Source organism: Oryx dammah, unplaced genomic scaffold (assembly GCF_014754425.2).
Source record: "Oryx dammah isolate SB20612 unplaced genomic scaffold, SCBI_Odam_1.1 HiC_scaffold_7, whole genome shotgun sequence".
Lineage (NCBI taxonomy): Eukaryota > Metazoa > Chordata > Mammalia > Artiodactyla > Bovidae > Oryx > Oryx dammah.
The window spans coordinates 24,448,581-24,464,923 of record NW_024070191.1 but is presented as its reverse complement, the minus strand read 5'-3'; the positions used below and the strand labels follow the sequence as shown (position 1 = coordinate 24,464,923).

At 43.9% G+C, this 16,343-nt stretch overlaps 2 protein-coding genes across 2 annotated transcripts in view; both read right to left on the bottom strand.

The window, feature by feature from the left end:
• Positions 1-4,729, bottom strand: LOC120865607 (ubiquitin carboxyl-terminal hydrolase 11-like). Its single transcript, XM_040242884.1, is given in 2 exon segments — positions 1-4,024; positions 4,026-4,729. Coding segments are annotated over 2 exon segments (2,367 nt in total). The 5' UTR covers positions 4,299-4,729; the 3' UTR covers positions 1-1,930.
• Positions 4,730-9,002: 4,273 nt separating this feature from the next.
• TNKS (tankyrase) overlaps positions 9,003-16,343 on the bottom strand; it is a 156,018-nt gene continuing 148,677 nt past the window's right edge. The window contains exon 27 of the mRNA XM_040242882.1: positions 9,003-14,612. Within this exon, the coding sequence (XP_040098816.1) occupies positions 14,526-14,612 (87 nt within the window). The 3' untranslated portion in view covers positions 9,003-14,525. The remainder of the gene's footprint in view (positions 14,613-16,343) is intronic.

Sequence of the window (16,343 nt, the reverse complement as noted above, 5' to 3'; positions counted from 1 at the left end):
GGCTTTGAGGGGATCCAGCAAGAAAGCCAAAGTGATGTTTCCACGGCCTTTTCATTTTCATCTCCCAGTGGAAACGATTTTCTTCCAACATTCTGAGCAAATGGGCAAAAACAGCAGAGATGCTAGCAGAACCACACACTTAAGGTTCTGTCGTCATCGTCACAACTGTCTTCATTTCTAGGACGACTGCTCCTGCTTTTAAGTTTTCAAACAGAATGAAGCACTTCACCTGGAAATCAGACTGTACATTTAGAGACAGGCCTTGAATTACTGAGCCGCATGGTTTAGAAACCATGTATTATTCTCGTTTCAATTTCTTCCCTTCCCACAGTAACATAGTTTTATTGAAAAAGTCAAACACATCCGAATATTAGAAAGCAAAAAAATCTCCTGAAATCCTGTATCTCTGAAACACTCACCCTCAACATTCCATGACCATCTTTCTACATATATGTGTGTGTGCATATATACATATATACATATATACATATATACACGTGTGTTTTCATGTTCTAGCTCATGGACAAAGAGTCATGATAGTTATGTTTTCTTGTGGCTTGCAGACGATGTTTCTATCTTTGTTCTATTTTCCAGACAGATAGACATAAATATATATGCACACGTTTTTTTCTTTCAAAAATGTCAGCCATATCGTTAAAAAATATTTTCTTTTCACATGTCTCCCTCCACCAAATTCTGCAAACAACCACTGTTAACCATCACATGTCCTTCCTTTGCTCTCTATCCCCACAGAGTCATACACAATATGATGTGTTGTATTGTATGGTATAACGGTATAAAGTGCTTACACCATGTATCTATACATTTAACTACATATAGGGATTTTATTGCTATTTGCTTTATAAAAACAACATCATACAATACACAGTTTCTGCATCTTGCTTCCCTTGATGTATTGTGGAAATCGCTTCAACCCAAAGATAAATGAGATGATTTACTCCTAATTTCTTTCTTTTCAACATTTTTTGGCTGTACCGCATGGCATGAGGGATCATAGTTCTCCCTGACTGGGGACTGAATCCAAGCCCCTTGCAGTGGAAGTGTGAAGTCTTAACCACTAGACCACCAAAGAAGCCCCCCCTCCCAATTCTTTCATGTAGATAAATTATTCACATAGATCAATAATTTTAAAAATATAGACACCTATATAATAAAATGCCTCCTTCAACTAAGTCACCTCACCACCGATTTACCAATATTATTAGATTAAAAAAATTGTTACCAGATTTTGACATATTCACCAAGAAGTTATTCCAATCATTTGAGTAAGCGCATGAAGGTATAGTATGTTCATATTTATGTAACTTCTCCCCCCATCCACTGCTTTTATACCCACTCACTAACACTTGTTACACAACTTCCTGAGTTTTCTCAGTCTGAGAGGTAACTTGTGTTAACTAATTTTAATTTGCATTTCTCTATGAGATAGAGCAATTTGTACACATTCAAGAACCATTTGTATTTTTCTATGAACTGTGTGTTTATAACTTTGATCTGAATTTTTTTTTTTAAGGAACACACTGGCACTTTTATATATACACAGTGCAAGGTACAAGGTCTCAGAAAGAAAATACCCTCTGCTCAGGTACACCCTGTTCAGGTGCACCCCACCCCCACCCCCTGAAAACACCCCGGACTGAGGGCAAGAAGGAAGGGGAGAATCATAAATAGAGAATAGAAGGGAAGGTCGGTGCTCTGAAGGGCAAACGCGGGTGGGGAACACACTGCTGGATGAAGCCATGAGCTCTTTTTCCCTGGGAGAGAGCAATGTAACAGCACAGGAGAACAGCAGCCACGACTAAGCCTGTGATGCCTGGTGCGGGGCACCTAACGGGTAAGAGAATGGGGGTGGCTTCGGGAAGGAAGAGAGCCCGGACAGCTTCCTTCCCTCTGGTGGGGCCGGAGCCCCTCAGTTTACATCCATGAACCCCGACTTGGGTGGCGCACCGCAGGCAGAGGATGCCGGGGGTTTCGATGAGCCAGCCTGGGGTTGCAGACGGCGTGCCACATCCTGGCGCTGGTAGAAGAGGACATAGGCTGCCTTGGACTCAATCTCATTCTCCGTCACAGGCAAGACGCTGTTGTCATCGAAGTAGTGCCACTGGCCGCTGTCCTTGTTGCAGGCAAATGTCGTGTAGTGTCCGTCCCGCAGGCCCCCATAATGGTTGGAAACCGCGATGAGGTCGTATTTGTAGAGCTCCGGAGCTGAGTCGTCCTGCGGCTTGATGACAAACTCAGAGAAGTCCAGGTCCCGGATAGGAAACTCCACAAAGGTGTCCAGCTTTTCGCGGGAGAACGTGGTGTAGGAAAAGCGCTTCAGGTGGATAATGAGCGTCTCTGGCAGCATCCACAGGTCCAGCTTCTTGGAGGCCGGCTGGTGCTGCTTGCAAGTGGGGCAGTACCAGGGGTTTTCCTTCTCCAGGGTCTCAACGGTGGTGAAGAGCTCGATGCATTCCTGCAGCTGCACTGGGGCCTTCTTCAGCACATACCCGACACAGTCGTGCTTCACGTAGCCCTCAGCCTCCACCTCGTCATAGTAACGCTTCTTCATCTCTGGCTCCCAGTCGAGGGCGATATATGGCTGCGCCTGAGTATCCTCCTTGAAGGTTGAGCAGTCGCTGGTCCCATTGGAATTAACCCTTTGCAGGGTGAAGAGGTGCTTGTGCCGCACCCTCTGGGGCCAGTGAGAGGGCTCAGGAGAGGTGTCCACAGGGCCCCAACTACTGCTCACAACTCCAGAGCTGGACCCAGCCTGCTCCAGCCCAGGGTCTTGGGAGCTGCCCGCAGGCCCATGTCCAGGCTGAGGGAGGCTGTCCTTACCCTCCAGGTCTTTCTCATCCCCATCCTCCTCATCCCAGCTGGGTCTGGTCACGTAGCGTGAGAGGCGGTACAGCAGGATGTGATACAGGGCGTCCCATGAGAGCCGGTCCCGGGGCACCGATACCAGAAGCGGGTGTCCAAAGAGCATCAGGCCGTAATAGGAACCGCCGTAGTCCCGGGCTGGGGTGCGCTCCCGCAGGTAGACAGGAAGCACAACGTCCTCTCTGGAGTTCTCCCCAACAGCCACCCTGCCTGACACCTCGTATATGAAGATATCGTCTCGGTCCAAGATGCTGCTCAGAGACTCCTCCAGCTGGTAGATCTTATAGAAGCGGTGACTGAAGACATCGGCCACCATCATCCTTTCTGGAGAGATGCCAGTGTGTTTGGCCAGAGCCACACACAGATCTGAGATCTTGCCTTTCTTGGGGACCAGGAGCTGGTGCTGCTCGGGCTTGCGGCGGGGGTCCATGGAGACAAAGAAGACCTCCATGACCCTCTGGTGGCTCACAGGCAGTGGGACACTGAGGTAGCAGAAGGGGTCGAAGGTCACAGACACATTGCCACAGTCAGGGCATACCAAGGTGGACTTGAAGAGGCCATGGAAAGTGTCCACGATCACAGAATCGTTCCACCGTTTGTGGTTCTGCCAGGCCTCCCGGGCCACCTCCTGATCCGGCCTCCCAGCAGCGGCGCACAGCTCCACGTATTCCTTCTTCTTGACGCGATTGAGGTCCTCGTGCAGTCCATCCAGGAGGAACGACAGCAGCTCCTGTGAGTCATGCAGCTGGTAGCCCAGGAACTGGGACGCAAAGTGGCCGACCTTGGTCTTGAACACGTAGGGCACAATGGAGCGGTGGTGGCCGGACCACGCCTGCTTCACCAGGTCGGCATAGGCCTCTGCAATCTCCCCCTTCATGCCCAGCGGGTTGCCGAGGTTGAGCTCCTCCAGGTATCGGTTTTGGAGGAAGTACTCGGTGAGCTGCGGCACGTTGCTGAGGCACTGCAGGGCCGAGTTCATGAAGCACGTGTTGCCCAGGTTGGTGAGACCGCAGATGCCCGGCTGGCCTTGGAAATCCTCACCCTCCTCCGACGCTCCGCTCGTGGCCTGTGGCTGCGCACTGGGCCAGGTGCCATCCTTGTTTCGGGTCTCCATGACGACCACCTGCTCAGTCTCGAGAGCGGGCGTCAAGCACTGTGACGTGGGCGTCGCACAACCTCTCAAAAGGGCCCTCCGCGTTCTTGAGCCACAGCCGGGTCTCTTCCTGGGGTGCCCCGGAAACTGCTCTCGAGCGCTGCGCGAAAACGAAGTCACTAGAATCTGCGGGGCTGAGCTGAGCCGTGGGAGGTGTGTCCGTATCACTGAGCGGGACGAGCACCAGTTCTACTGGGTGCATTTCAACCTTGTGCATGCTGGGCAGTTCCACGACCTTGCGTTCCATGCGAGGCTGGTTCATGCTCTAGAACACACCGGTTGACAAGGTAATGCCGAGCAGCCACTGGGAGCAGCACATAGTTCTTACCTTCCGCCAGTCCCTTCTTGAGGCGTCCGTTTACCTGGTCTTCAAAGACCTCAGCCTTGTTGATGCAGCCAGGGAAGATGCTGGAGTCTTGATCGCCGCCTTATAGGTACACCTCCCACTGCTCGTACCCGTGCTGCCCAGTGAGGAACCTGCACTTTCTTCCGTCCTGGGAAGAAGAGCTCAACCAGAGACAAAAAGCTTGCTGCGTCACAAACTTTGCTCATTTGCAGGCGCCATTTTTTGCTTCCCCTGATTTTTTTTTTTTTTAAATAATCTTCCAGTCTTTTAGGAACTCTCTCTGTATGAAAGAGATTAGCCCCTTTCTAGAGTAAGTAATGTTAGTCGCTCAGTCGTGCATGACTCTTTGCGACCCTATGGACTGCAGCCCACCAGGCTCCTGTGCATGAGATTTTCCAGGCAAGGATACTGGAGTGGGTTGCCATTGCCTTCTCCAGGGACTCTTCCCAACCCAGGGATGGAACCCGGGTCTCCTGCACTGCAGGCACAGTCTTTACAGACTGAGCTACAAGGGAAGCCCTTCTACAGCATGAATTGCAGACATTTCTCCCAGTTTGTCATTTGTTTTTTGACTTTGTTTATAATAGCTTAAAAAAATATGTATCTTTTTGAGTCTTTGCTTTCCATTCTTTTTGTATACATTCTCCTGTCATATTTTATTATTTTTAATATAAATTTATTTTAACTGGAGGTTAATGACTTTACAATATTGTATTGGTTTTGCCATACATCAACATGAATCTGCCCCAGTTATACACGTGTTCCCCATCCTGAACCCCCCTCCCTCCTCCCTCAATCACCCAAAGTCTACAGTTTGCATTAGGGTTCACTCTGGGTGTTGTACATTCTATGGGTTTTGGTAAGCGTGCAGGGACATTCATCCACCTTTACGGTTTCTTTGAAGGTATTCTCACTGCTCTGAACATCATCTGTGCTCCACTTAGCCATCTTTCCCTTCCTGACTGCTGGCAACCACTTCTGTATTTGTCTCCATAGTTTTGCCTTTTTCAGAATGTCATATAGTTGGAATCATATACCCTGTAGCCTTTTCAGATCAGCTTCTTTTGCTCAGCATTCATGTTTCTTCTATGTCTTTTCATGGCTTGAAGATAAGCCACAGACTGGGAGAAATATTTGCAAAAGGCATATCTGATAAAGCACGACTATCCAAAATATACAAAGAACCCTTAAAACTGGATGTTAAGAAAATCAACAACCTGGGTAAAAAATAGAACACTTGAACAAACACCTCACCAAACAGATGAGGAATAAGCATAGGAAAAGATGTTTAACGTCATACAACATTAAAATGCAAATTTGAAAAACGACATGCCATTACATACCTATTAGAATGGCCAAAATTTGGAACACTGATACCAAATGCTAGTGAGGATATGGAGCGACAGGAACTCTCATTGTTGGTGGCATGCAAGATGGTATAGTCACCTCAGAAGACAGTTTGGCCATTTCTTACAAAACTAAACATACCATATGTTCCAGCAAGAGTGCACTTTGATATTTATGCAAAGGTGTTGAAAACTTAGGTCCATACCAATACCCGCGCACAGGTGTTTCTAACAGCTTTATTCACAGTTGCCAAAACTTGAAAGCAATCAAATGCCCTTCAGTAGCTAAATGGATAAACAAACTCTGGCACCTCCAGACAATGGGATATTTGTTGAAAAATCAACTCTTCTAGGATATGTAAGAGAGGTAAGGACACAGGGGAAATTGTCCTCGAGACTGAAGTTGACAGGCAAATGCAGAAAATAACAATTTACTGGAGCTGAGATTCATGAGCTGAAGTTGCTTGGGGAACCAGTACTGATCAGGAAAACAAGAACTGCAATGAATTGCTAGAGGCTGAATATGGATAACCCTGAGAGCTCAAAACTCCAGCAGGACCCAGTCATCGGGGACTGTGACAATTCTGTGAAATTTATTTCCAGGAGCTCAAATAGGTTCTCATAGTAAACACTGGAGAAAAATATCCTTGTTCTTCAGGCAGTAGGAGAGAGAAAGGAGCCATTTTGAAATAAACCACAACCTCTGTTCTTAACAACCTTGCCTTATGAGAACTAGCTGACCAGGGCCTAAATCAGCAGGTGCTTACTGTGTGTTCAGGTCTACTCTGTAGGATCAGTTGCCATACAGAACTCAGCAGAAAATGCTAGTTTTAATTCTTACAGCAACTCTATGAACTGCTAGTAGCGGGAGACTCATTTTATAGTCTTATTTTTGGCTGAACTGTGGGGCATGAAAAGTGAAAGTCGCTCAGTTGTGTCTAATTCTTTGTGACCCTATGGATCCCATGAACTGTGGGGCATATGGGATCTTAATTCCCCGACCAGGGATTGAACCTGTGCCCCCTGCATTGGAAGCATAGACTCTTAACCACTGGACCATGAGGGACGTTCCACTGGAGCCTATTATACAGAATGAAGTAAGCCAGAAAGAAAAAACATCAATATAGTATACTAAGGCATATATATGGAATTTAGAAAGATAGTAACAATGACCCTATGCGAGATAGCAAGAGAGACACAGATGTATAGAACAGTCTTTTGGACTCCTGTGGGAGAGGGTAAGGGTGGGATGATTTGGGAGAATGGCATTGAAACCTGTATATTATCATATGTGAAATGAATCGCCAGTCCAGGTTCGATGGATGAGACAGGGTGCTTGGGGCTGGTGCACTGAGATGACCCAGAGGGATGGGATGGGGAGGGAGGTGGGAGGGGGGTTCAGTATGGGGAACACATGTACACCCGTGGCAGATTCATGGCAATGTATGGAAAAACCACTACAATATAGTAAAGTAATTAGCATCCAATTAAAATGAATACATTTATTAAAAAAAGAAAATGGACTGAGGCACTGGGATGGTAAGGAGTTTCCCAAAGTCACTTGGCTATTAATAGTAAGTGGCAGATCTGGGCCTTGAACTCAGGCAGTTTGAGGTGTCTTCATCCTATACGGTCTTTCAGCAAACTTGCTGCACTTACAGACTATGTAGCTGGCCAGATTTCTCGTTACACGTCTGCTTTCTCTTAGGACCCCAAGAGCACTTGAATATCTTCCAAATATTCCTACTAAATAACTTTGGCAGAAATTATTCCTACTTGGCAGATAGAAGAGATCCAGAGCCTCCATAGAATTTCCTGGGGGTTATGAAGCAATCTGGTGCTCCACAGCAGCCATGGTTTCCTGAAAACTCCAGCCTCTTCATACCACCATGGATTCAATCCATGGTTTTCTTCTTTTTAAACTTTTTAAAACAAAATTAAGTATAGGTATTTTACAATGTTCTGTTAGTTTCAGGTATACAGCAAAGCATTCAGCTTTATATATAGATTCTTTTGCATTTAGGATATTACAAGATATTACAGTTCCCTGTTCTATATTTTTTGTTGTTCAGTTACTCAGTCATGTCTGACTGTGAGCCCACGGACTGTAGCACACCACACTTCCCTGGCCTTCACCATCTCCAGGAGTTTGCTCAAACTCCTGTCCATTGAGTCAGTGATGCCATCCAAAAGTAAGTCCTTGTTATTTATTTTATATATGGTAGTTTGGATCTGTAATTCCTAAACACCTAATTTATCTTATGCTTTGTGTAACATTCTCCAGACTTGTAAACCAAATTATGAAAGTAGAGATGAATAGAATTACTTTTCAAATAGCCTTTGACCAAGTATGCCAAGAATCCTATTAACAAAATGAACATGTCACCTACATACTGTCAGTTTTATTCATTATTAGCTCTATAGGACAGGTGGGGATTGGCTAACTGAAGTCCTGCACCATCCCCTTCCCCTTGTTCTAGAAGCAGGTCTTTAGAGCAGATGCTAAGCTGCAAATTTGGCAGCCAGGTCTCAGCTGAATGGGCACTGATGACCTTTTATATTATTTGTTTGCATTGGATCTTAGTTATGGCCATGTGGGCTTAGTTGCCCCGTGGCATGTGGGATCTTAATTCTCTGACCAGGGATTGAACCTGCGTCTCCTGCATTAGAGGGCAGGTTCTTAATCACTGGGCCACCAGGAAAGTCTTTAGATGACCTTTGTAATGCCAGGTGCTCCTTCAGCTTAGACACCCACTGTGCTGTCCTATGATTATAAAATAACAAGGAAAAGTGAACCATGCCCAATGACAAAGGGTCACAAGCGCTATTCACCGGGTGTACTTTCTCTAGCCTGAGTCACAGCCACCAAAGCAGTGCCATCACAAGAGGCAGGCAGTCCACTGGCTCCTGTGCCCCACACCCCCACACGATACAAGGAGGGAGTGAGGTCCGGAGCGATAGCAGTTTGCCAGCCTCCCAGCTGCCTTGGGAGCCAGGGTGAAGTCTGTCTCCAAAGTGCATGCCCCGTTGTTGTGAAGGTATTTCCAAAAGGCAGCTGTGCTTCTGCTATTGTACCTCAGTGACTCCCATGTGGGCTGCGAGGTGAGGCTAAGGGCCTTCATGCAGGTCTCACTAGAGACTTGACCGAAGATGAGAGGGAGCTGTTGTTTGTCTTTTCCGGCAGTTTTAGGGCAGTCACATTAAGGCTGGTCAGGTTGAAAGGAACAAACAGGGAAATGAAAACACTTCAGAGCTAACTGCTACCCACATACCATATACTTTAAAAATGTTTTTATTGAATATTAAACAATTACAAGTACTGTAAGTTAGACATTTAGCCAAAGCACAATTACAGGTTAAATATAATCATAAAGATGTCTTAAATAGAAACCCACCATGCAGGCAGGTTGAGTTCCTTGACGCTCTCTTTTGGAAAGAAGAGGGTGAGGGGGAAAAAAGGTCCTCCAATCCATGTGAAAGAGAGTGAAGTCTAGAAGAATTTAGATGCTGTAAGCAATTTCCTATGACCAAATCAACAGGCTTGCCAGATTTAGTAAAAAGAAACAAAACAAAGCCAAAAAGCCCAGGAGGTTAAGTTTGAATTTCAGATAAACAATAATTTTTTACAGTAAATATATGCCAAATAATGCAAACCATACTTAAGCAAAACAATTATTTATCTGAAATTCAAACTTAATTGGGTGCCCTTTATCTGGCAATTCTACAAATAGACAAATGCAAAACAGGACAGGAGAGTGAATTGGAACTCTCTGCCACTGGTGGGTCACAGACACTACAAATAAAAACGTCAATAATGAACCGAAGAGACACTACATTGGTTATGTACACAGACCAACATCACAGTGAGAAAATACACTTACTACTTCAAATGCTGTTGCCAGGAAACACTCTCGATTTCCTCAAAGCTGGTTTTGTAAATGTTTTTGAGAAACCATGATATAAGTACCTTTTAGTCTGTAGGTATCAAAGACAATAGACAGGGTGAGCTTGAAACAATGGAAGCAGAAGCAGGTATTCTATGCACATGAAAAGTTTAAATATTCTGTCATGAATAGAATGGTTATATAGTCAAGGTCGGCTTCTAGGTTTAGGCTATTAGCCTCAAAGATTTTGGTTCCTTTCCAATTTTTATTGTGTTTTCTAGCTTTTCCTCCTGAGCCTTGGGAGGGGCTGGGAGCATGTAAGGGACCTCCCCCCACTCCACCAGGGTTTAACTGTACTTCTCTGCAAACAGTAAGAGACAACAAGGGGCTTCAAGAGCTGCCTGCGGAAAAGGGCAGGCTTACGAGAATAACCAAACACTCTAGATCCTAGAGCATGAGAAATCTGTTTGAAAAAGATGGGTGGTGGGGTGTGTATGGAGATGTGCAAGTGCAAAGCATAAAAGAAAATGTGAAAACATGAGGAGTCAGAATGCAGTCACCTCTACTGTGTGAATATTATCTCAAAGGAGTTAAAAACCTCTGCAGATGTTTAAAACTGGTCACTTTGTGAGCATATTTAGTCTTGGGGAGTATGTAAAATCTTAGCTTCCTACTGCTTGTCACTTATCACTGTGGTTTATATTTTTAAATGATTCAAAATTAGCTTGTGCAACATTCAAATTCTACATGGTATCCATCACTTCATGAGTTGCTGGTAATCCTTACATGCACAAAACTTCATGGGTTTTGAAATCATTTCTCTCAACCAGAAGGTTTGATAACTGAGAAAGTTCAGATGCAGAGGAATGGGGGATGGTTTGATTCTCTCAGCTCCTCTGCAGATAAAGGAGGATTCCTTAGAAAACAGATTCTTGTCAACTAAGTTTACCAGGTGTGAGATACATGGAGATACACCCAACATGCTGACATCTTTCACAAGTTGAGAAATGGAATTACAGCTCTGTGTTTATTAGGATATAAAAGGTTAAAGGTTCTCTGCCATAGTTAAGGCTTTCTTAAGAAATTTTAATTGTCTATTAATTTCAGAATGCACACATCTGAAGTAGTCTTTTTAAGTTTCTTTTTTTTAATGCATTTCCTTTTCATATGCTAGACATGCATGTCCAGCCAACTTTAATTTCTCTGTCACTGATTTGACATCAAAGTTTAGTCTTTAAATTTCTGACACATGAAACCCTATCTTAACGTCAGTTTTAAGCACTGCCTGAATGATTAAAATCTATAGTTCTATGTCAGATAACTGCCCCAAAGAAAAATACAGAAAAAAGGCTGTTTATCACAGATTATCATACAAATGGGATCTGGATATCCTAGGGGAAAGGTGCTTAAAAATACACACCATCTCTGTTTGAAAGTGTTCATGGAAATCCAAAAGGTACAGGTGTTTAAGAAGGAGGGTGAGCAGTGGCCAAGAACCGCTGTGCAGCTGTGAGACAGAGGAAAACACAGACAACTTATTGCATTCTAATGCTGTTTTCTAGCATACACCAAAATTTTATTTTTTGAATAGAGGCTATGGTATTACTCTATATTACTTTATTTGCCACATTCAGGCATTTCTCTGCACATATCAATGCACTTCGCTATTGTGAGAGCAAAGGGAAATTAGCGTAGCCACTAACATCAAGCTCAAAGGAACACAAGGATGTCATTTCACACAACCATCCTAGTATTGTTTACTCTACTTATGTTACTGAAAAGCTAGGAATTCCAAATTCCAAGAAGGAAAAGATAAAGGAAGGATTCTGGCTGTACTGCTATTATTCTGCATAGAATTAGAACTCTGGGTTCCATGCTGTCATCTGTCCACAAAGTGGCCGAATCTTCTAAGCAGAGAACATGAGGCCTACTACCTGACTCTGGTTGTGAACTGGAAACTGAGGTACAGTCACTGTATGTATGCAAGACTCAAGACAGAGAAAGGAGGCAAATGAGTGGGGTCAAAGGTAACTGCTGGAGCTAATCGTAAATCCAGATTAGCAATCTGGGGAAAAGGGAAGGAGGCCAAGAACAAAGAGAAAAGTGCCCAGTCCAGACCACTTAACTGATGCCAACAGCTAGCAAACCGGGCCATCAGGGCTAGAAACCCTTTGATGTCAGACCTGCAGTGGGCTGGTGGAGGGTCTGGATTCTCTCTTCTATATGGTTTGGGAAACAGAGGGGCCACTCAGGGGCGGGCATACTGGAAGCCCTCACTTGCTAGTGTTTCTATAGAGCGTGTACAAGAAATTAACTGCATTTCAGCCTAACTGAATGCCATGCTTTTAAGTCCCAAAGGGTTTTTCACACTACTATGGGTGGAAATTCCAAATGCAATCAATGTCTGCTAACTTGAAACACGCTCAGGGTAACCTTTGGTTTTCAAGTTTTGAAAAAATGTATTTGGCTCCTATGAGATATTGATTACCTCATTCTCTTCAGCAGATGAGTAATATGTACACATTCCTTTAAGACCTACTACATACTCAAATCATTACAAGACAAGAAGCACAGCAAATGTCTTCCTTACACAGTACCTTTACTCGGCACACAGAATGTCAGATATAACATTGGCAGTTTAAATACTGAACCACGGCTTAGCTTCTCAAATATAAGGCTGAAGTTTCAAACTGGCACATCCGTTAACCTAGTTAGTGTGACGGAAACGACATATAACCACAGTTGAGTAGGTAGTGGCTTATGTTTTTAATGAAGCTATAAAGCTTTTGAGATCCATACCATATTCATCCTTTTACTTAACTAAAAATCACAGCTGTGTTTACCATTTTAAACTATATCTAATTGGAGGCAAGTATTATACACTTTCACAGCTACTGAAAACGACACAAATGCCAATTCCTTCAACCCACTGTTACAAACACAGCAAAAAAGAAGGAAAGGAGGAAAAAAGCCCTCTTCATGAATATCAAACTTGGGAGCTCTGTGTGGAATTCTAGTGCTATTAAACAAGTAGCCAAGACACAAACACCCAGCTTGGGTCACTAAAACTTCAATAGAAGCAACAACTGAGGCTAATTCTTGATTTAATTTTGAGGACCCATGCAAGATTCAGCTATAAAACTCAAAACTAGTTCCCGATGCCTAGTTCTAGCATTGGACTCAAGCCAAAAGGAAAGCAAAATGTGTATTTTTAAGACCCTATTCTAGAATCTTTGCATGTAACCATTTTATTTTTCTTTAGGAGATTAAATGAAGTCACAGCTTAATCAACCTGCATTAAAAAAACAAACAAGCAAATTAGTTTTCAGGACTGTAAACTGAAATGGCAAGTTTGCATCACACTGTTTTTCCTTTTTTTCCACCACATTTATATCACTTTGCTTCGAAGCTGAGGAGACACACAGCATGTCCAATATGCTAATGCACTCAGTTCAACCTTCAGTGAAGATGAAAAGGACAAGTGTGAGAACTGTCACGGGTACTTGTTTTAAGTGTCAACGTGCACTTGACAAACGTTGAGGGGAAAAAAGCAAAACAAAGCAGTGACTTCAAGAAGGAGCAGTACGACTCTCCTTTCGTTTAAGAAACCACCGAAAGAGCTTTGGTTTCCATTTTTGTTCTCCTCATCTATTAAGCAGTTTGAGACAGTGGTTCAAAAATTTAGTGCAGGGACCTGTGTAAACTATCTGAAGCACCTCACTCAAAATAAACCCCAAATCTGGAGCAAACAAAAGAGTTCTTCCATTTGTGCCTATCTAGTGACTACACAGGATCTGAACCCCAGCTTTCTAAACTAGAGAAACAATCAAGCATATTTTTGTGATTCTACGGGAGCCTGGTAATTCCACCGAATTGGGAAGTAAGGCAGCTGATTCTGGGGCGACAGTTCTGGTGGTGCGGGTTAAGTGAAGGGAAGTAGTGTTATCTTGGAGAAGTCCTCGTGGTCCTTTTCTGTTCCCGTATTTTCGCACCTCAGGCCCCTCACGCGTCTTAATGATGCTTCTGGATTCACAGGCCTCCCCAGAGGTCTCCCCTCTGAACGTCACCACAGCCTCTCACTGGCTTGGCTCTTCCTGGCCCTCCAGCACTTCCTGAACGCCTCGGAGGCAGGCCTGCGTTGGGAAGTGCGAGTGGCTCTCATGGGCTTTGACTTGCTCTGAACCTGGGAGTTCCTAAATCAGGTGGATGCTGGGTGCCCTTCCCTTGAAAGACTGGCCAATCATAAAAGGAAACTGAAATGTGTTTTTCCTTTCCATCTCCGTTTACGGTGATAAGAGGTACAGATAAAAAATAAATCAGTGGGGGAAAAAAAGTGGACACTAAAAGCCTTGCTCAGCCAGAAGCTCGGGTTATGTCACTAGTGATTTTAGTCAGTGTGACTGTGCAAAATATCCTCAGGAAGGCTCGGGCTCATTTTCAAAGTAAGCAACAACAATGATAGCAACAAAAAGTGGATGATAAATGCTCAGAAAAAACTAAAAAATGAGCCTGTCATATGTGTATATTTACTATATACACGGGCTGTATGTAGAAAAGCAAATGTAGTGTGTGAATTGTGAACATTTGGGAAAGTATTGGTTATGTTGTCTTTTTTCCCATTTCCAAGTCTAGATCAAAGTAGTCCTGTCTTAGCGATGGATAACTGCAATGAAAATGAGCCTGAGATATATTAAAAGGCCGCCCCTGTAAACATTTCCTCAAAGGGAACAGTAGCAGTTGAGTATGTATCAGTTACTCATACTATATTCATCACTATCGCAATGCTTTATAAAAGACAAACAGCTTATTTCTAGGCTGTCGGGGATTTATAGAATATTGATTTTGTTGAAAACAATCCACTGTCATCCAGGCCCGGGCTGAAATCCGATCCGGCCTTTACCGATGGGCGTTCACTAGGTCTTCTGCTCTGCAGCTGTCGCGGTCTGTGAAGGAGCTTCTGGCTTCATGATCTGGTATGTGATCAGATACTCTGGGTATGCCTGGAAAGGACAGGAAGAAAGCATTATCACCCTTTGGGCAGGTAAGATACTGAAGCCCAGCTTCATGTGGACGCTTCAGAGGCTGCTGGTCATAACCCACACTCAACATACACCTGAGAGCCTGCAAAGGCCAACTAATTCATAGGTGCCTGGACAGTGAGGAGGTCCATTTTCATCTCTGTATATAAACCTGTGTAAACCCTGTAATCCTAGAATTGCTATCATGTTATTTCACCTCTGAATACTGTAAATTCGTCACACCACATTTATGCCTCCCTAGAGTCACATGCCATAAACCAGAAAACTAAGGCAAAGAAAAATCTTTCTCATGTCACCTTGTGGGTTGCTGTCACATTTTCAAGAAAAGTCAATGACAGAATAATTCACTGAACTGATTTCAAGTTAATCATAGATGATGAGGTAGCCCACTGAGCGAGGAGGGGAAGGGCGAGGTGTGCGGGGTCACCAGTGACCTAGAGGCAAGAGTTTGGAGGTCATTTTGACAAGTTGACTAGTGAAAGGTAACTTTGACAGGAAAGAGAATGGCTATGAAGATGAGCCTCTACCCCTGTCTTCTATGATCCTTTGTGTGATACATCCTTTTGCTTGTAGAAAAGTTGCTTAAGCAAAGGAACTGGTAACGCAAGCGTCTGAATTTGGTAGTATGGTATTTTAGATTCCCAACACATGTAAAATTTAGGCAGATTCTAATGGTATGAATGACTTAAAGATCCTTTTCTGAGTGCTTCTGCTTCCTACTCATTAGGCTACTGAATTGCTTCCGTGTATAATGGCAACCCACTCCAGTGTTCTTGCTGGGAAAATCCCATGGACAGAGGGGCCTGGAGGGCTATAGTTCATGGGGTCGCAAAGAGTTGGACACAACTGAGTGACTGAACACATAGTTTGAGATAGGAATTAATCATATCAAAGTCCAGAAGTAGGCTTTAAGGCAAGGGAATTACTAAACTTCAGGACCAGAAGGGCCCAGGATAGACCAACAAACATTATTTCCTCTCAAGTCTTACTCTAAACCCAAGCTGGTTCTAAGAGCATAGAGCGTATTTTTTTAAGTACTTGGAAGAAAAGATTCAACAATCACTTTTAGTAGCCAAATTCCCTGATAGCTCAGTTGGTAAAGAATCCTCCTACAATGCAGGAGATCCCAGTTTGATTCCTGGATCCAGAAGATCTGCTGGAGAAGGGATAGGCTACTCACTCAAGTATTCTTGGGCTTCCCATGTGGCTCAGCTGGTAAAGAATCTGCCTGCAATGTGGGAGACACTGGGTTCAATGCCTGGGCTGGGAAGGTCCCCTGGAGAAGGGAAAGGCTACCCGCTCCAGTATTCTGGCTTGGAGAATTCCATGGACTTTATAGTTCATGGTGTCGCAAAGAGTCAGACATGACTGAGTGACTTTCACTTTCAGGAAATTCTTAACTCAAATCCTCAGTGTTATAATTTAAACTCAAGTGTTTATAGTTTATTCTCCACTGAGATGAGGAAGCATCATGCTCCCTTGAATGATTCTGTAGGTTTGAAAATCATTCTACAGATCGTTCTGTTCCGTTCTCCAGGTTAAGTTGCTCTGTGTTGTTCATATCACTTCAGTAAAACAGGCCACATCTCTGTAGCTGCCAATGACCAGAGAATACCTACTCTATGTCTAATATATGTGAAGCTTAAAGTATAACATACAAAAGCATCCCTGATATTTTAAGTCCAGTCATAT